The 23,631-nt window shown below is 37.4% G+C and overlaps 2 protein-coding genes and 1 long non-coding RNA gene across 3 annotated transcripts; 2 read left to right on the forward strand and 1 right to left on the reverse strand.

The window, feature by feature from the left end:
• Position 1: 1 nt before the first annotated feature.
• On the reverse strand, positions 2-1,361 carry LOC127501639 (uncharacterized). Its single transcript, XR_007926656.1, has 3 exons — positions 1,260-1,361; positions 1,121-1,180; positions 2-361 (listed from the first exon to the last, which is right to left on the reverse strand). It is a non-coding gene; the product is annotated as an uncharacterized LOC127501639 (long non-coding RNA).
• A 2,684-nt stretch (positions 1,362-4,045) lies between these two features.
• Positions 4,046-7,369, forward strand: LOC127501620 (endonuclease domain-containing 1 protein-like). The gene is made up of 2 exons (XM_051873727.1): positions 4,046-5,991; positions 6,640-7,369. Exons 1-2 carry the CDS (start codon positions 5,542-5,544, stop codon positions 7,159-7,161), a joined length of 972 nt encoding a protein of 323 aa, XP_051729687.1. The 5' UTR covers positions 4,046-5,541; the 3' UTR covers positions 7,162-7,369.
• An 8,694-nt stretch (positions 7,370-16,063) lies between these two features.
• On the forward strand, positions 16,064-19,931 carry LOC127501630 (C-type lectin domain family 6 member A). The gene is made up of 7 exons (XM_051873748.1): positions 16,064-16,197; positions 16,597-16,698; positions 18,275-18,349; positions 18,509-18,571; positions 18,722-18,882; positions 19,010-19,122; positions 19,328-19,931. Exons 1-7 carry the CDS (start codon positions 16,140-16,142, stop codon positions 19,518-19,520), a joined length of 765 nt encoding a protein of 254 aa, XP_051729708.1. The 5' UTR covers positions 16,064-16,139; the 3' UTR covers positions 19,521-19,931.
• Positions 19,932-23,631: the final 3,700 nt, after the last annotated feature.

Consider the following 23,631-nt stretch of genomic DNA (forward strand, 5'->3'; position numbering starts at 1 on the left):
GTAAATTTGAAAAATGTATTATACAAAATGAATGGCAGTTACTTACATTCCCTGCCTACCTAAGCCGGCTTCCTGAGTGCACAGCGCACAAACTCAAAATAAATAACCTCAAATAAAGAAAGAGTCCATGAAAGTTCTTGGTGTGTGTGTGTATTTCTTGGAGTATATATATGTTCTTTTCACTACCCGGGTAGGTTTACGTGTATTCTTATCTGTATCTCAAATGAAGGCACAGGATGATGATGGTTCCAAAGATGCCACGGCTGGCCACACCGGGCTCTTGATGCATTCACTTCTGTGGTTGGCTCGCCACTGACCGCCAGGGTCAGATTCAGATGGTCTATCCCTTTCTAAAACCAATCTATACATACAGTACAGAATGCATTAATTACAATTGCCTCATTTCTGTTCAAATCTAATCAACTTTTCTCCATTCAAATGTCAAATCAAATATAACCAATTGTAAAGGTTATAAATACTCTAATCATTATGCAAATGAAGAGGTACACATCACACCACTTAACATAAGTCAGTTCCAATGAACAACAATCAATCAATCATGTACTTCCATTTCACAGTACAAAAATAAATCATAGGATTTCAGAAACCCATTTCTGAAACCAGATATTTATGTTTTTTTACCTTTTAAATCTACTTTTGCATCTTAATAACATTTTAAACATCACATTTTAACATATTTATTCTTTTTAACAGTTAAGATGAACTTCTGCTCCTCATATACATATCAAACATGTATATTAACAATTAAATGAACCGTCAAACAAATGACTTTTAAGTCAACAAAACAGTATGAAAGCACCTTTAGTGCTGTAAACACTATCAAAGATCTGCTACAGTGGTGTCTAGCTTAGCTGAGCTAGCATAACAAACCAAATCAAACTTAAAGCATTTAAATGTTAACAATTAGCATGCGGCTAGCGTGATTAGCGATCTTTTATTAGCATCTTAAACAACATAAAACAATTTGAATCTGTGTCTATATGGTATCAAACAGCAAGAATCAGGTTCACAACTCCGATTGGTTTTAAAAGAACGGTATTTTGCGCCATAATGGAGCTTGCACAATCAGCATAACACTCATTAGTATTAGCATCCTTACCGGAGGTATCTTGAGAGCTCACTGTCATGCGACTTAACTCTCTCTCACACAGCTTTCAACCTAATGAACACACAATATTTCAATATATGGTACGAGATTTTCCTTTGAATTTCTATCCTTTAAAGGATATTTTTCATACCAGTCCTTGTTGCTTTCTAGCAACGTCTTCACCGGAAGAAAGGCGTGTTTTTTTTTACTAATGAATTCCCTGGGGTGTACGCGCCACCCGCAGGCAGAGTAGAGAGTTGCACACCAGTAACCTTGTGTGGGTTACACCAGCATCACCAGAAAGACCACAATGGTCGACACAAACGAAGTAGCAGAAGTATTTGACTTCTGATGCTGCATGGCTTTGCTTTGTAGTCGGTCTTTATCAATTCTCCACACAAGTCCTTTTTTACCTTTACCTATAAAATATTTGTTGTACTTGACAGCATGAAATGTTTCTAATACAATTTTCTGGAAAGACATGGCCAGCCTTAGGATTCTGGGGGCCCTAAGCAGATTTTCAAAATGGGCATGTTCACCAAACCATCCCCAAACTCCAACACGTAACATCCAACCTACTACCTCACTGACACCATTTACAGCAGACTGCTGGATATTATTAGGGACACATGAATATTTTGAAAAAATTCAGCACACCTCTATATAAGCTACATGTATATGCATTTATTTATTTTTTTCTCTTAACACATACTAGATCACAGATCAATGCTTTGCTTCTTGCTCTGTCTGATTATCTGATAAGATCTGTGTTGTATCCTCAGAGAATGGGATTGTAGTTTACTAAAGCATTCAAAACTCTGTAGATCAGCAGACAGAGTTCAGTTTTGCCATTAAAAACTTCTCCTTTCTTCTTTCCTACTTGCTCCCCTACTTCCTTTCTTCCTCATTCCAGGGATGCAGATTAAGCAACAATTCTGACTACTCTGGCAACTTCTTTTTTCCAAAGAGCACCTACTTTTAATTTAGCTACTTTTAAAATTATTTGAAAGTCTTAACTTTAGACAAACGATTCAAACACATTAACTAATTTTCTCTAAATGAAACAAAAACTTTTCTCAGTCACACTCTCATTAACTGTCCATCTGTCTGGTAGCAAAAGTATGCATTTGATGTAACAAACTTTTTTTTTCTTTTTTTTTTTTTTTTCTTTTTAATTTGTCTCTTCCCCACATTGGCTGTCTTTCTCTGTGGTTTTCTCTCAGCGACTAAATCTGTTTGACATCTCCAATAGATTTTTCTAGTCCAGGAAGAGCTCTAGGACTAACCCTCCAGTCCGCACGCAGTTAATTTGGTCCTCAACCACGGGTTCACTCAGACCCACTACTCTCACCATGGAAGTGTGGCCATCACTTCCATGGCCACAGGTGTATAAAATCAAGCACTAGGCATGCAGACTGCTTCTACAAACATTGTGAAAGAATGGGTCGCTCTCAGGAGCTCAGTGAATTCAAGTGCGCAGAAGTCTGGGTTTCCAAAAATGGGTTTCCATGGCTGAGCAGCTGCATTCAAGCCTTACATCACCAAAGCGTCGAATGCAGTGGTGTAAAGCACACCGCCACTGGACTCTAGAGCAGTGGAGACGTGTTCTCCGGAGTGACGAATCATGCTTCTCTGTCTGACAATCCGATGGACGAGTCTGGGTTTGGCGGTTGCCAGGAGAACAGTACTTGCCTGACTGCATTGTTTGTGCCAAGTGTAAAGTTTGGTGGAGGGGGGATTATGGTGTGGGGTTGTTTTTCAGGGGTTGGGCTTGGCCCCTTAGTTCCAGTGAAAGGAACTCTTAATGCTTCAGCATACCAAGACATTTTGGACAATTTCATGCTCCCAACTTTGTGGGAACAGTTTGGGGATGGCCCCTTCCTGTTCCAACATGACTGCGCGCACAAAGCAAGGTCCATAAAGACATGGATGAGTGAGTTTGGTGTGGAGGAACTTGACTGGCCTGCACAGAGTCCTGACCTCAACCTGATAGAACACCTTTGGGATGAATTAGAGCAGAGACTGAGAGCCAGGCCTTCTCGCCAACATCACTGCCTGAACTCACAAATGCGCTTCTAGAAGAATGGTCAAAAATTGCCATAAACACACTTCTAAACCTTGTGGAAAGCCTTCCCAGAAGAGTTGAGGCTGTTATAGCTGCAAAGGGTGGACCAACTCTATATTAAACCCTACAGATTAACAATAGGATGTCATTAAAGTTCATGTGCACGTAAAGGCAGGTGTCCCAAAACTTTTGGCAATATAGTGTATATTGCCAGACCAGTTTCATGGTCAGCCAGTTCAAACAGATGCGTTGACACAGTACTGTATAACCATGCCCGCATGATGTGCTGTTAGTGTCGTGCCATCCTGATTACAATAACCATTAAATGCACCTAATATTTATAGGCCTAAGTTATTCAGCCTTTGTTTACTATGCGCAAAAACACAAATGGCTGAGAAATGATGCTGAAATCTGATGATGTCCTAATATCAATACAAATTAAGCTTATACTTATATATACTTGTATACTTTTTCAGAAAAATTAGCATACAACATATCGTGCCAGGACAACTTCACATGCTCACTGCTGCTCTGTTGTCATAAAAGTGCTTGAATATTACCTGATAATGTAAGAACAGAACCCTTCTTGAGAGCAATGTGCTAGTTAGGATATGATATTGGATTGGCTATTTTTGTTTTGATAATTCTTGAAAAAATAAGAAATGACTCACCACTGCAAGTATTGAGTAATACTTTAAACAATAAACACAATTCCAGTAATAATTATAAAGAGTCTCTTCCTTCTCTTCCTTTTTAAATTTCACTTCTGCATATCTAGAGTCTGCAAATGTCTGCTCAGCATTAAACTGTCTTTTTCTATTAAGACACTCTTTTTGAGTGTTTTAATAAAACATTGTGTCTTGCACAAATTACTGTGCACTTACATCTGTAAAGACAAAGGATTGATTTTATTTCTGTCCACCCTGTTTTAATACCCTTTTTTGTTTGTTTTTGTTGTATGATGTATAATACGATAGCGGAGAGAGCTCAACGCACTGAAATTCTAAAAAAAAAAAAAAAAAAACATATGCAAAGAGAAAAAACACCAGAAAATTAAGAAAACAAATACTCACAATGCAACCAAATACAGGAAAGCGACTGACCAAGGGGGAGCCTGTGGGAAGAGGGAACCCGGAGGAGCCACTAGACTGAGGGTCTCTGGTGGAGCCGAAGGTAAGAGGAGCCAAGACGGAGCTGACAGGTTGATGGGCCGAGATGGAGCAAAGAGATTCGAGGCCGGAGGCGGGGCCAAAGGATTCTCCAGGATAGGCGCTGCTGGTGGTTGCTCGACCTGTGGCTCGACGTCATTGCAGGGACTCCCCAGAGACAGCACAGGGCTCCAAGCATCCAGCAGCGATGGGACTGGAGGAATGGCTGAGCTCTGTGGTGGTACTGATAAAATAAGACTTGAGAGAATAAAGGTAATCATGACAGAGTTCACACAGGATAAAGCAAAAAATAACAGATCTACTTTGATGCTTCCCTGTACTCCAGCGATTTACTCTGATGCTTCCCTGTGCTCCAGCGATCTACTTTGATGCTTCCCTGTGCTCCAGAAATCTACTTTGGTGCAGTTTTACTGCTGTTGAACTTCAATGTACTGCAGTTGTACTGTGATTATACTTCATTATACTGCAAATCTATGGTTGTGCTTAATTATACTGCAGTTATACTACTTTGTACTGCAGTTTCACTGCAGTTGTACTTTAATATACTGCAGTTCTTTTTTGTTAGGGAGGGCCATAAGCATTGCTTACACACATGTAAAATAATGAGATCAACATTAAACAGCATATAAATCAAAACTGCCTTATGTTACAAAATGAAATATCGACTCAGGAAGAGGTACAGGACTGTGAAGCTTTGGTGGTGTTGATGGACTTGATCTACTATGTTTTGATCATCATTCTGAATCCAATCTTTGACAAAGACTTTTTTTTTTTTTCAAAATGTTGCTTTTTTATGAAACATCCACATTCAAGTGATTAAAAAAGAATGCATGAAGCTAAAATGTTTGGGGTTTGGGGTGTTCAGATATTCATACAACAAAATATTCTGGGGACCATGAAAATTTGGAAAAAATGATTTGAAAAAAAGCTGGTGCTCGTTGGCAAGTCATGAATCCAAGTATTTACTTAATATATATAGCCTATATATAGTTTTTACTTCAAGTCTTTGTATAGTTCTGTGATGACAAAAGTTGTGAAGATTGTTAGTTTTGGTCTACCATTTTTTGTTTTAATTCTTTATTTTTGTTTTACCTGCTGCCAGTCTGTGAAATCTGAGTCTATTTCTTATCAACTCAGTGGGAGTTGAGTTCATAATAGTGAGCATATGTGGGCGTTGTCTCTATTGGTACACTATTTGAATGCGAACATGGAATTCATTCAGAGTTCATTCAGAGAGGTTTGAGTTTGAATTGTTAAATCTTTCTGTGGAACTGCATCTGTGTTTCTACAATCCCTTCTTCTTTATTTTTTGGTTTGTCATTGAGTATGTGCAGATGAAGATGTGTCCGTTTGTCATCTCAGTGTTGTTGGCGTTTGGCTTGCCTTTAATCATGACTGAAGTTGTAAAATCATTCAGCGCATGCAGCCAGTTTTTTTTAAACGAACAGCCTTCAGTGATTCCTGGCATTCTGGAGAATTCACTCTCAAAGGATAACCGCTACAAACTAATCTGTCAGAAATATAAGAACGCTTACAGATTTGCAACTCTCTATGACACAACTAATAGGATCCCTGTTTTCTCGGCTTACAAATACACTGAGAAAGGACATTTCACAAGACCAAATAAGGAATGGATGACTGAGTCTGAGGTAATGTTTTTCATAGTCATTTTTTTTTTCTTTCTCAATGATTTATTATGATGTCTATAGAGATAGAGCTTTATAATGTAGCCTATGTCTGCTATATGTGCTCATTGATATACACATATTGTACAATAATCTATTGGCATCTTAGTTTACTCTTTTCTGTAAATATTCTATTGGCTGTTTCAATAAATAGTTAAAAAAAAAAAGAAAAAAGAAAAATCTGTCATTATTTGCATGACCCTTATACTGATAAAAAAAAATGCTGTTATTTTTTCTCTGAAACACAAAATGAGTATTTTTTTTTTTTTTTTTTAGACTTTGTTTGAGAATCTTCACACACATTTCCACATATATATATATGTGGAAATGTGTGTGAAGATTCTCAAACAAAGTCTAAAAAAAAAAAAAAAAAATACTCATTTTGTGTTTCAGAGAAAAAATAACAGCATTTTTTTTTTTATCAGTATAAGGGTCATGCAAATAATGACAGATTTTTCTTTTTTCTTTTTTTTTTTTTAACTATTTATTGAAATATATATATATATATATATATATATATATATATATATATATATATATATATATACCATTAATAGTGAGGTTCATCTTAGTGTTTTAGTGACTGTTTCTCTTTATTTTAAACACATGTAGCTTGATCCTCCTGTTGCTGAGATGACTGTGCCATGTTTAAACCAGGCAATCAGTGCAGACTACTGCAAAAACTGCTATAAAGTGAATCGCGGCCACTTGTTTCCCTGCTGTCATGCAGCTGATTTAGACACTGCTGAATCTACATTCACACTGACCAATGTAGTGCCACAGAAGATCAGCTTTAATGCCGGCAGTTGGAAACGCATGGAAGAGGAGACCAAAGAAATCATGGACACATGCAAAAATAACAATAATGAAGTTTTAGCCCATGTGCTGACCGGAGCTATACCTGGTAACAATAAAATGAAAAAGAAAGTGAACATTCCCTCTTTCATGTGGATGGCATTTTGCTGTTACAACAGTACGGAAAATGCATGGGTCTCCCAAGCTTACTGGGCCCCAAATGAAGAAGAAAACACCAAAGTCAATATCCCTAAAAGGAGCCTGCTGGAATTACAGGGATTTCTGAATGCAAACTGGGTGCAAAATGTACAGCTGTTTGAGAATAACTGCACACTATAAATATATGATCACTGAATAATCATTTATTCTGCTTGTTGGATTAGAGGTCCATCAAATGCTTTCTTTGAGCTCTTCCAGAATCCTAACTTAGCATTCTGCTCTTAATTCATAGCTCTCCCACATCTATTAAACACACATATCTGTGATCATATTATATTGAATTGTGAGCAAACTGTATTTTCTCTAATAAAGCTTGTGCAAATATTTACATATCAGAGTCATCTCACTGACTGAAGAAAAAGAGGAATATCGGGGTGTAGTGGTGGAAGTACAGGTCCAAAAAAGTTTGTAAGGACGTTTTGAGACAGCAATTTTACTACATCTTGCGAAGGAAACAAAGTAGTTTATTGGCACCATCAAAAATGAGATCAGAGTTTGCAAACATACAATCAACAGAAATAAAAGACAGTTAGGCCTGCTGGTAGGGGTTGCACTGACTAGACTACTTGACTTTATTGCTCTGCCATGACCTTTTAAAGGGTACATAACACACACAGTTTCCGCCAATCCCATGTTAATCTTGAGTACCTAGGAAAAAAAATAACCTGCATAATGCAGACAGCTTGTCACTCATTCACATTCAATTTATATGAACTGGCAACAGTTATCTCACATGAAATCATAGATCTTTCTCTTTTTTTCCCTTTAACTGCATAATAGTTTGTTTTACGAAGAAAATCCTGGGAGAATATACCTAATATACCTATACCTAACTAATATCACACATATTATTATTGTATGACTCAAGCTGCAAAATGAAACAATGTAATACATGCTATTAAATAAATCACATAGGCCTACTCTGATTATTTAACAGTAGGCCTGTATCTCCTATTTGTAATTAGTCTCCTAATTCTACTAACTCTAATACTAATTCTCCTAACTCTACACCCTTGCCTCATTTACTATATGCAGATCAATGAATATGCAAATTAGCCCCGCCTCCACACACTCACGCCAGCCCAGAGATCCACTCGGTCAACTTACCGAGGTAAACGTTTTGCACAATGGTATCGCTCTTTATGTGTCAACAACATTGGACACATAACAGTAATTAATATGATTAGCCTTTTGCTTGAATACATTATCAAACAGATAATAATTTGTTGCTAATGTTACACAAACCATGTTCCCGTTCGCCTTCTCAGAATCAAACAGCTGCCTTCTAATAATCAGTATCCTTAAAAACGCTTTGAACAACTCAGAACGTTGGTGGAGAAAAGCATATAGTTCATCATAACATTGTAATGTACATCATACACTCGCCATATTGCTAAATCTACACGATTTTTCATATCAACATATCACCTGGCTTCTCTTGAAATTCCCCTGCTAGTTCGCTGTTAATGATATGCTAAAGCCCACCGGCACATTGACGTGATTGGTTACAAGGTAGTTTTTTAACGTCACAGACACCAGCGATTTCAAACCACTCTTTGATTTCAAACCATTCTACTCAGCAATGGTATTGACATATGAATTTGTACATGGTTTGTATTAAAGCATATTTAAAACACCACATAGACATATAAACAACATTAAAAACTTGATTTTCACCAAAGGGGGTCTTTAAAATAACGTTCCAGCAACGTTAAGTAAACTGGACATTTCCACATTTTTAGAACATTTCAAATCACCATTCCCACAACCAAAACAGAATGTTTGGAAAACGTTCTCAGAGCATAATTTTGTTAGCTGGGACGCTGGATACAGAACACATGTTGGGTTATTTTGACCCATTTTGTTGGGTTTTATGCCTACATTAACCCATTTGAGTAGCCTGATTATTGTCAAAAGCCCCTGATCTTTTAATCACTATATACGTCAAGTAATATAAATGTTAATAATTTTTGCCCATTGTTCGCCCTAGCCTAGTAGTGATGAAAAAGAGAAAATGTTTTTGATCTGTAATGTGTTATATAGACTACTTGACCATTGCGCCCAGTGTTTCCAAGTGAGTGGTTTTCCTGCGGGCTTGGGCTACTTTAACACCGTTGCCATGAGTTGTTTTTAATGTCTGCAGATTTAAGCGACCCCAAATAACATGATATTTAGCCCCTGGAACGCAAATTTTTACCGGGGGACCCCCCTGAAACGCGATCGGGCTAGTTTTGGGCTAGTTCTGAGTAACAATTTGTTGGGTTTTGTTGTTAAAACCTGGCAACCCTGTTTGCGCCACGTCTGCTTTTTCAGTTTCTCGCTCTGTGTTTATTTCAAGTTAGATATTAAACATGTCTTGACACCCTGCTCTTTTCCATTTTGTTCATGATTTTTAAAGCTGTCCCTCGCTGCAGTTTCAAAGCCCTTCCGGCCATAGGTGGGACTGTATAGACAATAAATACTGTACATAGACATATCGAAAAATATGCTGCAAATAGGCTAGTGTTTTGCAAATTCATGGATCTGTGTTTCATTCAGTTCATGGATTTTTGGAAAATGTGGTCATTGAATGCATTTTGTGTGAAAGCAATGAAAAATGATTCACAGTTTGGTCCGCATAGACTCCTGTTTCATTGAATGCGTGTAAAGTTTTGAAAATGTGGCTTTAGTTTTGACCGATGCTTGTTAGCAATTGAAAACTAATCTCTTGAGCATGTCACAAACACACTCAAATCATTACTGTCACAGTAACACACTTCAATACTGTCACAGATTTAAAATAGAGTTGGAATATGAATATATATATCTTAAATAGGAAATCTAAAATAATGACGCAAAGCGTCAAACAGCCAAACAGTTGGTCTGATGTTTCTTGCAAACACAAGTTGAGGTTTATCTGTGAAAAGAGATTTTAACTTATCTCCATCAGTGATATGTAATGAAAGAGGTATTTTTTGTACATGCAAATTTAGTGAAAAAGAACATCATGCCTTCTTTTGGATTTGCTTACTCAGTTAAAATGTTGCATTTTTCCTCCAGTGAAATGTATCTGTTTGTGCTTTGTCTGGCTTTTTTAAAGTTTAGAAGTTCTAAACTATGTCAAACCAACTGTGGAAGTAGCTTTTTATATTAAGCACTCTCATATCCCATCTTGTAGCAATTTTTATACTCTTCAAATAAAAAAACAAAAAACAAAAAAAACACACATTTAGAACAATAGATTTGGCAGCAGATATGGACTGTTAAGGGATCTGTGCCTTTGTTCATACTGACATCTTACTGCTAAAAAGGGTTTGTGTTTTCAGCAACAGTGTGCACCCCACTTTACTGAGAAAAGAGGGTCAGGGAAAAATCTGAAGATAAAATCTCCACACAAGTGCCTTTTTGTGCAGAAACATTTTAAAAGTCTAAACTGAGTCTAAAGGTTTATTATTCAAATATTCATAAGAAATAAAAGTTCTTTGTTATTTAACCCTATTATGCATGAGTTGTCAGAAATACTGCTTTTTATTTTTATTTTTTTGGTTATTTTATGACAATTTCTCATGTAAGGTCATGAACTTGCCTGCAGTTAAGGTCATGAACTCAGCCAGCATCAATAGAAAGACTATACTTGTTGATCAACATTTTAGTACAGAAGTACAGAAATGATCTACAATGTTTTGAATCAGGCTCCTATAAACGTTAGCGGGATCTAAACATTTGCCCCATATTAAGACATTACTCAATGAACTAATTTTTGCTCTTGTTCTCTGTTCTTGTTTTTCTCCACAGGAGGTCACTATTGGAACTACCTCACTTCTAACTTCTTCATTTAGGTCTTAACTTTAGTAATAAAGAAAACAACATTTTACCATTCCATTTATTAAAATATTAAATGGCATAAAATACAATTCTCAATTGCAACAACTCTCATACATGATTTTAACGAACACTACATTGGAACACATTTGTCCTTTAGATTCAAAAGAGCAAACAGCCTAGCCTACATCAATGTTGGCTAGAGCTTCTTGTCAGGTCTGACAGTTGTGTGACTAAACTGAAAATAATTTGGTGTAGAAACAATTTTCACTTGGAAACTACTAAATTGCACAATAATTTTCAAAGAAACAGAAAGTAACAGTGAATTAAACGTTCATTTACGGAGTCATCAAGCTACGCCTTTGTTATTATTTTGAATAAGCGACCTCTAGCGGTGAAACTTGCATACTGTGCTGTGCTTTTTCCCCTAACAAGAAAATTAGGCCTAGTCAAAGTCCAGACATAAAGACCACAGTAGCAGCACCTGAAACACACACAGTTCATGCTCGAAAAATAAAATCATACATATAATAATATTTTAATATTAGGTTACAAATAAAAATGTATATGCTTCTTAAACAGCAAAGATTTGGCAAAACTACAACAGTACAACACACAATTACAAATTTTCAAATAACAATAGCAAACATGCATCTGTCTTTATGTTTTATAATAAAAATAAGTAGTCTAAAATAGTAAATGGATGAGGGTCAGTTCTCCTTTCATGTGCAAACTCGTATAAATTGTATTTGTTATAACTTCTGACTGCTCAAGAGCACTTTGTAAAGGTCTTAAAGACACTGAAGTAAAAGTGTTTTTAAAACGTGAAAAAAGACTGTAATTTGTCATGAGGCTGAGAGGGGTGTCAAAGAATATTAACTCCTGAACGTAGTGTGTGATATTCTTCTTCTAAGAAACTCGGTCATAAGGGGTGTGGTTTCTATTTCTACAAGCCTGAGAATGCTACAAAGAAACATAAACGGATGATCAAGACAGATAACATTTCTAATGGTGGTTCGCTACAGTTTCATAAAGTTTTGAGTTTATTGTTATATTTGAGAGAAACATTATTATGCATTAAATTTACTTTTTTTTAGCTTCATTTATCTGATTTTACTTTTCTACACATAATAGTTTCCTTTTTTATTCATTTTCTCAAGTTCTCTGAGCGTTTAATTGACTAGCCATTTCTTTCTCTCTTTTGTCAATTATCTGTTCTGTAGCTTGAACCTGTAGATGGTTAAATGAAGACAGAGGATCAATTAGTCAATCCCGTCAATCAGGCTTGCAACAAAGACTACAATAAGGCTAAAGATCTGAATCGTGGTCTCTTATTTCCCAGAAGCTATGCATCTCACTGCCAAATCTACATTCACACTGACCAGTGCTGTGCCGCAGTACATAAACTTTAACGGTTTTAGCTGGAGTCACATGGAGCAAAAAGTCAGAAGCATCACGAAATCTCAATGCCGTGACGAAAAAAAAACCCCCTGGGAATATCTTGGCCTATGTGCTGACAGCAGCTGTGCCAAGCCAAACACCACCACACAAATTGAATAACAAAGTAAACGTTCCCTCACATGTGGACAGTGTTCTGCTGCTAAAACAGTGAGAGGGGAAAATGGGTGTCTGAAGCTCACTGAGTCAAAAGACTATGTCCAGATGGGATTCAGAATGATGATCAAAACATAGATGGAGTGGATTGGTTTCATCAACACACCCAAAGCTTCACAGTCCTATTCCTCATCCTGGGTTGACATTTCATCCTGTAACATTGAAAATGGAATTTTTGATTTATATGCTGTTTAATGTTTGATGGTCGTGTAAGCAATGCTTAATTCTGTTGTTTCTTCACCTGTGTTTTGATCCAGAGACTCTTTCAGAAGATGCGTAATAGTACCGTACTACCGTATAACAGTGAAAACATGGATTGCCGGAAATCTTTGTCAATGGCGAGGAAAGAGTAAAGAAGATTTGAAATGAATTCCTATGTACACTACCAGGGGACTAGCGTACACAAACATTCACATACTCAGAACTAGGAACATATCTGTTTTCTTCATAAATCAATATTTTCGAACAATTTAAACTTATAAGACAGTATGTAAAACTATGTGAAAAAAGTATTTAATAGGCTACTCAATCAAAAGTGTAAACACATACAAGCCAAGTACTTAATTATACTTTTAAATATATATCACAATCAAGAGATTGAGTACAAGAATAGGCCAAATACAAAGTTCTGTCATGAAACTCTAGATGGCGCAGGGCCTAACAGGCCCCCTAACTCAAGTTGCTTGCAATCACATTGTTATCTAAAGAGCACAGTTGATTGGTTCCTGCTGTATCAGTAGCCAGTGACCTTGCTGCTCAACCTTCAAATACTTGGTCAGCATTTGCTATAGCACTTTCAGAAACACTCCACCTGTATAGATCTGCTATGGGTAATTCATGTGCGCTATATTAAACAGCAGCATGTCGTGTATGTATTGGGAGTAGTAAGTCCTGTACTTGCTCTGCAGCAGCAGCAGCAGCAATAATAACAGCATCAGCAGCGTAGCAGATCTATTCCACCAAGACCAAACATATTGTTTTGGAAATTGATATTGACATTGCTATTTACCTGTTTCAATGTTGTTATTTGCTTGCTTTTAAGTTAAGGCCATATATGCTTGAATGCTTGAATGATTATAAAATTAAGTAACTGTTAAGCAAAGTACTTCCTTTGTTTGTTATAAGATGACTAAGCAACAGTTGTGAATGTTAGGTTTTTGAGTTTGATGATTGTAACCAAACACAAAGGTTAACAAGAACATGAGGGTGAAGAGAGCATGTTGCAACCTCAAGCCGAGGTGTGCCAGATGGAGATTAAGGTGAAGAAGAGGAAGAGTGCTAGAAGAAGACAACGGCGTAAGCAAAGAGGAAGGACATTCGGCTTAGTAAACAAGAGATACAGCGACTGATACACCTACAACAGGAAGATTAGATTATACAAGGCATTGATCAATCGATGAATGTTTGTTTAATACAAATAATCTAGGTTGTTTCGTAATTAATATGACCTTATAAATATTTCTAGAACCACATGTAATATTTCTAGAATAATTGGAAAAGTCACACCACAGACCACAGTTCATAGATTACTTACAAATCGTAATTGGTTACTGATTCCAAATTACATGACAAAAATTAGTAATGTAATCTATTACATTATACATTTAAGGTAATATAATCTAACTACTTTTGATTACTTTTAGATTACTTTTGACCTAACTTGTTTGTTGATTTGAATAGGATAATCTTGATCTTGGAAAAAATCATGATCTTGGTGTCTATGGATTCCTTGTGTCAAGCCAGTTCTGAGGATACATATCTTGCCAGGATTGGACAAACCTGGTCTGCCATTTTGAAATTTGACATAAATTGCAAGATTTTTTAAACAATTCGAAATATCGGCACACTACTATGTAGGGATCATCAACAGCATGTACCTGAGAAGTTTGAACACAGTGCCACCTAGTGTTCCTTAGATATAAGGATTTTTGCCAAAATGTTTATAACTTTTGAAAACATTGTCCAATTTTCCAATTCTGACGAAATGTCATTTTTCATGTTTTTTCATGTCATCTCTTGTTTACTAAGCCGAATGTCCTTCCTCTTCGCTTACCCCGTTGTCTTCTTCTAGCACTCTTCTGGCACACCTCTGCTTGAGGTTGCAACATGCTCTCTTTACCCTCATGTGCCTTCTTGTTAACCTTTGTGTTTGGTTACAATCATCAAACTCAAAAACCTAACGTTCACAACTGTTGCTTAATCATCTTATCTTATAACAAACAAAGGAAGTATTGCAGTTACTTAATTTCATAATCATTCAAGCATTCAAGCATATATGGCCTTAACTTAAAGCAAGAAAAATAACAAGATTGAAACAGTTAATTAGCAAAGTCAATATCAATTTTCCAAAACAATATGTTTGGTCTTGATGGAATAGATCTGCTACACTGCTGATGCTGTTATTATTGCTGCTGCTGCTGCTGCAGAGCAAGTACAGGACTTACTACTCCCAATACATACACGACATGCTGCTGTGAGCAAGTAAGACTGCTGCTGTTTAATATAGTGCACATGAATTACCCATAGCAGATCTATACAGGTGGAGTGTTTCTGAAAGTGCGCTGCACTGCTATAGCAAATGCTGACCAAGTATTTGAAGGTTGAGCTACTGATACAGCAGGAACCAATCAACTGTGCTTTTTAGATAAAAATGTGATTGCAAGCAGGTTGAGTTATGGGGCCTGTTAGGCCCTGCGCCATCTAGAGTTTCATGACAGAATTTGCCGTACAGAATTTGTATTTGGCCTATTCTTGTACTCAATCTCTTGAATCTCTGAGACTTAATCCTGGCTTAGGCTAAGCCCTGTCTGTGAAGTATGACTATGAGTATGATGTTAAGTTCACTGATGTTAAGTTACAAGTGTACTTGCAGTATAAAAATTCTAAACTAGTAGTTGACTGAGAGTATACTTCAAAGTGTACTTTCATCAACTCAGAAATGTGCTACAAGTATTTAAAAATAGTAAACTCTCAGTTTATCTATAAGTTCACTTATAGTATAGTTGCAGTACAAACAAAAAATGCAGTTGTAAACTAGTTGTGTACTCAATGTACTCAGTGTAAATATGGGCCAATTTACTCCCAAGTAGTATTGTACATTGATATTAGTATACTTAAACCAGAAAATAAATATATACTTAAATACTTAAAATATACTTGAACTTTACTTAAGTATACTTAATAAAATGAATGTATACTTATTTTTTGTAAGGGAAACTCATTCTCATTTTTGTCCTTGTTCTCTGTCAAATTTGTGGTGTTTACCCTGTTCTTTACAAGAGGACACTGTTGATAACAAATCAAAATCTTGTATTTGCATTTATGTCAAAGTAATTAACATAAAAAAACACACCGTATTGTTCGGCGCATGTAATTCATTTAATGTATTATGACAGATGTCAGGCACACCAATAATACAGCACTGCAAAACAGCATCAATATGTTCATCTACTTCACATAAAAATACTAGATTTATCCTACAATTTATTTATTTTTTTGCTGTTGTTTAAGATATTACTTCAACATCAAACATGTTAGCAGTTTGTCGCAAAGGACAATACTTTTTTTAAGCATCATTACTTCCTACAGCATCATTAGTCAATAATAACTTAAGTTGATGCCAACTTCCTTCTTTGAGATTTTACACACACACAGGGCTCAGAGTTTGCTGTCGGGTTAGTAAAATGGAAGGGATCTATTCTAATGTGGATCATTCAAACCAAAAATGCTCTCATTGCAGGGGTAAGAATACATGTGTGATTTTCTGTACATCTTCTATTATTTTCATTCTGTTCATGTCTAATTAATTTATAATTAGAATAATACAGTTCAATGAATGCTGTCAAACATTGTAAAATAATGTGTAACTAAATGTATTGATAAACACTGAAAAGACATTAATACATCGAACACTTTCTGAGTTTGAGGATTTGTAACTTCTTCTTGTTTCTATTTACGGTTCTTACCACATACTGCTTTCTGATGCTCAGTATAAAGCAAGCTATCTCTTTATTTATGAATTTATAAAATGCATGTTTAAATGTAAAAGCACAAACAACTGTTATCAAGCAATATATAATAAAATAATCAACATTTGAATCATGTTGGAATTCAACCATCATATTTGAATTTTAATGACAGGTAATCAAGTTTCTTCCTCAAAGCGGACTAAAGTTCTTCTGATCGTTCTCAGTGTCTCTCTTGTTTTGGCTCTTGGAGGTCTCTGTGTTCTGGGGATAATGTGTGAGTAATTCATGCTATGTGTTGTATTTATTGCAGTTCCCTGTTTGCAGAGTGCAGGACTCCAGACTAGGAGTGCTAAAATAGCTCCATTAGAATCTTGATCAAAAGATGAACTATTGATTAAAATTGTAACGGATCATTACACTTTGACGCCAATTCAGATTTTTCTTTCACTTTATCACCTTCAATGAACGAGTAAGCAAAGTAGCCTATACTGAATGTTTTAAACCAATTCATTATGGTAATTATCTTCATTATTTATTTGAACGAAAATCATAAAAGATGATGAAAAAAGGGTGCGGCATGCTAAAGGAGACTTAGGCTATGTTCACACTGTCAGTCCAAATCCGATTGTTTGTGTTTCTGATTGGAATCTGATCTAAAATGATTGACATCCACACTGTGTATCGCAACTGTTCAGATCCGATTTGTGTGTCTATGCTGCTCTTTCACATTGCGCTGGTAGGCATACGCCAAAACAACAACAACAACAGGACATGGAGGGGTTTGCAATGCAGATATTGTCTTATTTACAACATAACAATAGGGACTTTAAGCAGCAGCTGCTGATGGAATGGCAATGGCGTTCTATTGCGCATGCGTGACTTTAACTGCTTTGCGATGTTCCACTGTAACCGTCTACTACGGAAGAACAGCTGATTTGGCATTGTCATTAATACGTGACAGATTGGATAAGTAAATGTTATATTTTATGATCATGTGTTATTTTAATTGTATAGGTATACACTTTAATGCAAAAAGCAACCATTTTCTTGCTTTTTTAAATGACTCTTTTTTTGTATTTTGTTAAATGATCCATTAAGCCAGGGGTGTCCAATCCTGCTCCTGGAGAGCTACCATCCTGCAACAACCCCAATTAAACACACCAGAACCAGCTAATCAAGGTCTACTAGGCATAGGCCCTGTCCCAAATCGCACCCTAAACACTCACGGCCTTCCTACAAGTCTGCACTTTCGTGACGTAACGTCGCTTTGACTGTCGGGAGGAAGTCTGCTGCGGAGCTCACACCAGTGCGGGCTCAGCAAAAGTGCGCATCTCGGCACTCGCGAGCACCCTTCTAAAGCCTAAAATTGACAAATGGGACACCCTACGGTCTCGTGGACTTAACGGCCGCGTGTACGCGGCAGCCATTTTAAGTCCACAAGACCGAAAGTGCATAGAAGTGTGCCATTTGGTACAGGGCCATACTAGAAACTTCCTAGCAGATGTGTTGAGGCAAGTTAGAGTCCAGGACCGAGTTTGGAAACCACTGCGTTAAGCCGTCCTCTTTATTGTAGCTTGGTGACTTTTGCGTTCTTTGTGATTTTTTGCCGTTCAGATTTGCTAAATGTGATCGGATTTCAATCGGGTATGCACAAAAAAATAAATGGATTTAGAGTGACAGTGTGAACTAATCGTTATCGCTTGAGTTTCAAAACTTGTGGGCACACCATGAAGATCGCGTTGGAATCTTTGGTTGTAGCGTACTCTGTACAAGGAACAGTTGAGGCAATCCAAGCGGATTATACTGAAGTTCAGCTGTGCTTGTGCATTTATTGTTTGTTTGTCAAATAGATGCTGGTAAAGTCAACTTGTGTGACACTCTGACTGACCGGAAGCTTTCTAAACTACAGTCAGATCCAGAGAACTGTAAGCACATATCATTTATATAAGTTAAGAAAACTAGCATTTGTTCATAAAGTTATAAAAAGATATAAAGTTATTTCCTTTCATATTGCCTACACTAAACCAACCTCTCATTTTTATTTGCTTGCTTTTCTTTGTTCATTCAAATGTGTTCTGTATTAGATGGTCATGAAGAGCTCTTGCACAAGTACAAGAAAGTCACAAAATGCTTCTCTTCTTGCACTGGTGAGTGGACAAATCCTTTCAAGCCGTTTCCTTTGGTCAAAGTTCTGTGTTTTATTTTCTTGCATAGTTTACAAGTTTCCTAATAATCATAGTTTCTCAGTAAATATCCCTAGAGATTGCATCAGTTATGGATTTAAACATGATTTCCAGAATTCATAGATCCGGCTTGTAAACTCTGTGCGAACGGTTGGATAGCACATCGTGGAAAGTGCTATTTCTTTTCTTCTAAAAAGCAGACATGGTTTGAGAGTCGTGATTCATGTGTAGCATCAGGTGCTCATCTGGTCATAATAAACAATAAAAAAGTACAGGTGAGTTAGAAAAGTTTTTTGTTTGTTTGTTTAGTTTTTGACTGGTTTACATGCATAAAATGAAAGATTTAAAAAAAAAAAACACCTTTGTTTGAAGATCTGCAATAATGTAAATGTTCTCCATTAGGATTTTCTGGTCTCTAAAGTTAATGAGACGCACTGGATTGGTCTCAATGATCTGGACACTGAAGGACACTGGGTTTGGGTGAATAACCAAACTCTCAGTGAAACTGGAGTACAGTAAGAACTCTGACACTATATAAGATTTACTTTTTAAATTTACTGTGTATTGCAGTATGTTCCATTACAGATACACTGCATTTGTTGTATATGCCTGTTTATCTGTGAAATATGAAATACTTTTATTCAGTCTGTTTTCATTCCATGAAATATTATGTTGAAAACACTTCTGTTTTAATTTCACTGTCTGATTCTCCTTCTAAAGGTTCTGGCATACAAGGAAATCTGAGCCGAATGAACCTGATAACTGGAAACAAGTGGATCCTTCTGGAGAGAACTGCGCTAGTATGGGAAATAGGGCAGGCACTGTTAAAAAATGGTTTGATAATTCTTGCAAAGAACAGAAAAAGTTCATCTGTGAAATTAAATATGCATTCCCCCTCACTGATGATAACTAAAAGAGGAAACACACTGTAAATAAACAGATGGAAGTTCATATTAATAGTATTACAATAATGATCTTTCATGGAGGATCTTTAACTCTAGATCAGCGCAATCCTTTTATTTGTAATTTGCATATTAAGTTTTAATGCTGTGTTTTCCCCCACTGGAATGCACTCAAAGAGAACCAGAGCTTTAATGCTGAGCACACATTTAGAGAAATCACACAGGTGTCGTTTTCTAAATGTTTTGCTCACTTCTCAGTGTTTCGAGTTAATGTCTTGTACATCCGTCTATACTGTGCACTGTCATGTGTTTGGACTGATTTTGCTTGATATATTACTATTGTTGTAACCTGGAATTTTTTTTTTTAAATTTCAAAAAAGTCTAAAGTGCCTTTGTTCAATTATAAAGAAGCTTTTGTGGAATGGAAAGTTTCCATGGATGTTCTTTCATGTTACCATTGATGTCATTGAGGTTCTTCATTTATTGACATGTAACCATTGATGTCAATAAATAACCTTTATTTTTATGATTGTATATCCTTAAAATATACTTAATTATGACAAAACAATAATAATTAAAATTATTGTTAGTCATATTATATAGTTTTGTATTAGAAGTTAGTAAGTTCACATTGTTTGGCACATCAATCAGCGTTTCAAAATACTTTCAGGTCCAGAGCAGAGTCAATATGAATAAGCTATAATATTTTTATGGCGTTTATCACAGCAGACTCAGTAAAAGATGAGGAGAGGAAGATCTTGCAAAGTTTATACTTTGATAATCAAAGAAAAAAAAAAAAAAAAGGCGAACTAGGCAGCCGCCTAGGGCAGCAGCACAGTGAGGGCGGCAAAAAGGAGAGGGATTTAGTTTTTAAGTTAATTCATTTTTTTTGGACATTCGTTTGGAATTATTTTACTTATATCAAAAAGTTATCACCCAATTAGTTATTCTAAATCTAAATGATCTTTCCCTCATTCTATCGAGTACCAAACCCCGCCCCAACCTAGAGCGGCATATCACTGAACGAAAAAACCCGCGTTTTGAGCGGAGAGTGGACTGAGTTTGCACAATCGCAAATTCTCTCGTAAAAACCATGGTAAAAACAAAGAAATTTAGACATTATGCAAATAAGAGATTCAATGTGTGACAGCTTCATTTATATATATAAACTTTACGGAACATACGGCAGCCTGTTGGTTATCGGAGCAATCGTGTAGTGATTATATTCACCAACAGAGGGGGCTGTGCAGCTACACTGTCACTACTTGGTCGCGTGCGTGCCGCTACTTCATGAAGAACATAACCAAAGTCCCTTTAAGACAAGTCATTTCACTCGGCGGCCATCTTTGAAACGCCTCTCGGGCATGCAAGTGCAACTCCTATCTCTTTGAATGGGGAAACATCAAATTCTCCAAAGCTGTTTGCCAAGCTTTTGATTAAATTTCATATTTGAAATCACCAATGAAATCTGAACAACTGTCTCATAATTTTTTTTTTCCAAACGCTCGAATCATGACAAAAAAACTGTATTTTTTAGGCTGGATCAAGCTAATGCGCATGCGCAGACCTAAATGCGCGTCTCTTGTGCCTCGTTTCGGAGGCGCGCGTCTGACTGTTTCTATAGGAACCGGAGCTTCTAACGGCTGCTGCAGTGACGCGATGACTTTACCAGTCGGCGATTGGCTCTTATTTTGAAGGCGGGTCTTATTCCGCCATATTGCGAGTTACACTTTCTCCCATTCAAAACATTACGAGTGACACGTCTTATATTAGTGCAAGTTTATTAATAAATCAATAAACAAAACCTCCAGTTTTTTACATGCATCTCAAAGTGAGTGTGAAGTGGGGGCGGCACGACGGTGTTTTGCCTAGAGCGGCAGTTGCTTGCGCCGGCCCTGCATACAGGATAATGATTAACTTACGGAGCCACTAAAGGGACATGGTGGTGGAAAAAATTGGGATGGGAGGAAAAAATATTATTCAAAGCTTTTGCGTTCCTCTGAGAAACTTTGTGTTCTCTCATAAAACTTTCGCTGAAACGATGTCGAGAGCGCATTATTGTAACGCAAGAGCACATCCATGAATCTCCCATTCACTTCATCTGGTAGATAGAACTAATTGTGTTACAACTAATAGGTTAGTTGAACCTTTAACATAAAAAACAACATTTGGGGAACATTTTAGGACTGTGACAAACTTATTTTTGTACTTGTTCTGTCAAATTCTTGGCATTCGCCCGATGCCGACACTGATACTTAAAACCACATCAGAAGTATGATGCATTTGCATTCATGTCAAAATAATTAATACAAGACACAGCATTTTTTAAATGGTCATTGCTAAAAAAAAAATGTGAGCAATTAGTGAATATTTCTTGGCAGCAGTTTCAATCAAACATCATCTGAAATGGCAGGTTCCTATAGACACTAGATTTGGGTCTTTTGATCAGACGCCTTTGGTAGAAGAGGTAACCAAAAACACAAAGTTCTCTCTAACAGAACCTCTGAGATCATGCGAAGAACCAAACCAAACCTTCAATGCAATTCAGCAACAATATAACAGAATGTGTAATGTATTATATATCATTACAGAGAAGTCAGGTACACAATGCAAAAAAATAATGCAACAATCTATGTTCAACTACTTCACATAAATATGCTCTATTTATCCTACTGTAATTCTATTTTCCTTCTTTAAAATTTTGCACACAGGACTCAGAGTTTGCTGTCAGGTTAGTAAAAAATTATCTATAACAGCGGTCTCAAACTCAGTTCCTGGAGTGCCACAGCCCTGCAGAGTTGAGCTCCAACCCTAATTAAAAACACCTGATCCAGCTAATTAAGGTGTTTAGGATTACTGGGGCTGCGTTCCACTCCAAATTTTTATGCCCTTCACTCACTATAACTTCCCTCCGTCTTGTGGACTCGGTTGTGTGTCATTGCTTACGTTGCATGAGTGCCCACTACTGGCAGAACTCGTGCATAAGGATTAAATGGAACGCACTAAGCCCTTAATCACTTGGAATTCACTATGGCTGATTTATTATTTAAACCCCCTTTTTACTTATGAATTTATGAATGTTGAATGTCTATATTCATATAGAGAAAATATATAAAATCATATAAGGAACAACACAGGGAACAGCAGACACCTGCATGACATCAAACAACAACCGACAGAGAACCAGAGAATACAAGGGCTATTTATACAGAGGGGTTAACAAGCTAAACAAGGGAAACTGACACATCTGGAGCAGACTAATGAAAACAGAAAAAACTACAAAACTACAACATGGCCACATGGAAACAGGACACAGGAAAGAACAAAGAAATTATGCACAGAGAAACTTCAACATAAAAGTTCCACAGAGCACAAGACACAGAAGCAGATCTGACATTACAGATTGGTCGGGTGGCCTGGGCGGCGCAGGCAGGGCAGATGGCCAGGGTGGGGCAGGCTGGTCAGGTGGCCTGGGTGAAGCAGGTTGAGCAGGTGGCCAGGGCGGAGCAGGCTGAGGTGGCGGCCAGGGTGGAGCAGACTGAGCAGGCGGCCAGGGTGGAGCAGACTGAGCAGGCAGCCAGGGCGGAGCAGGATGAGCTGGCGGCCAGTGTGAAGCAAGCTGGTCAGGTGGCCTGGGCAGCGCAGGCTGATCGCGGCTCAGGCATGGTGGCCACGACGTGAAGCGGCTCAGGCGTGGTGGCCACAACGTGAAGCTGCTCAGGCGCAGCGGCCACAATGGCTGGAGACTCTGGCGTGGCGGCCATGATGGCTGGAGACTCTGGCGTGGTGGCCATTCTGGCTGAAGACTCAGGCATGGTGGCCATTTTGGCTGAAGCTCCCAGGCTTGACCCCATCGCAGAGATGCCAGCTGCTCACACCGAACCATCTCAAATACCTATGGACCGCCCTAATGTCTTCATCGGCAACAATCATGGCTACTGGGACTTCTGACTTGGCTGACTTGACTCCATGACGACTAAAGACTCTGGCGTGAGGGCTACTGGATCGTCTCCCACAGTCAATACTGAGCCGTTCAGTTGCAGTGCAAGACCCATGTAGCATTCCAGTGTCCAGTCAGGGTCCCATAGCGGCATGCGTGAATGGAGATTCAAATGCAGGGAG

The sequence above is a fragment of the Ctenopharyngodon idella genome, chromosome 19, assembly GCF_019924925.1.
Source record: "Ctenopharyngodon idella isolate HZGC_01 chromosome 19, HZGC01, whole genome shotgun sequence".
In the NCBI taxonomy this organism is placed as follows: domain Eukaryota; kingdom Metazoa; phylum Chordata; class Actinopteri; order Cypriniformes; family Xenocyprididae; genus Ctenopharyngodon; species Ctenopharyngodon idella.

Bases quoted from the DNA above. Each gene is read 5' to 3' on its own strand.
- LOC127501620 (XM_051873727.1), top strand. From the start codon at position 5,542: ATGCGAACATGGAATTCATTCAGAGTTCATTCAGAGAGGTTTGAGTTT. The intron at 5,992-6,639 runs GTAATGTTTTTC...AAACACATGTAG, and splicing joins AATGGATGACTGAGTCTGAG to CTTGATCCTCCTGTTGCTGA.
- LOC127501630 (XM_051873748.1), top strand. From the start codon at position 16,140: ATGGAAGGGATCTATTCTAATGTGGATCATTCAAACCAAAAATGCTCT. The intron at 18,572-18,721 runs GTGAGTGGACAA...CATGATTTCCAG, and splicing joins ATGCTTCTCTTCTTGCACTG to AATTCATAGATCCGGCTTGT. The intron at 18,883-19,009 runs GTGAGTTAGAAA...GTTCTCCATTAG, and splicing joins TAAACAATAAAAAAGTACAG to GATTTTCTGGTCTCTAAAGT.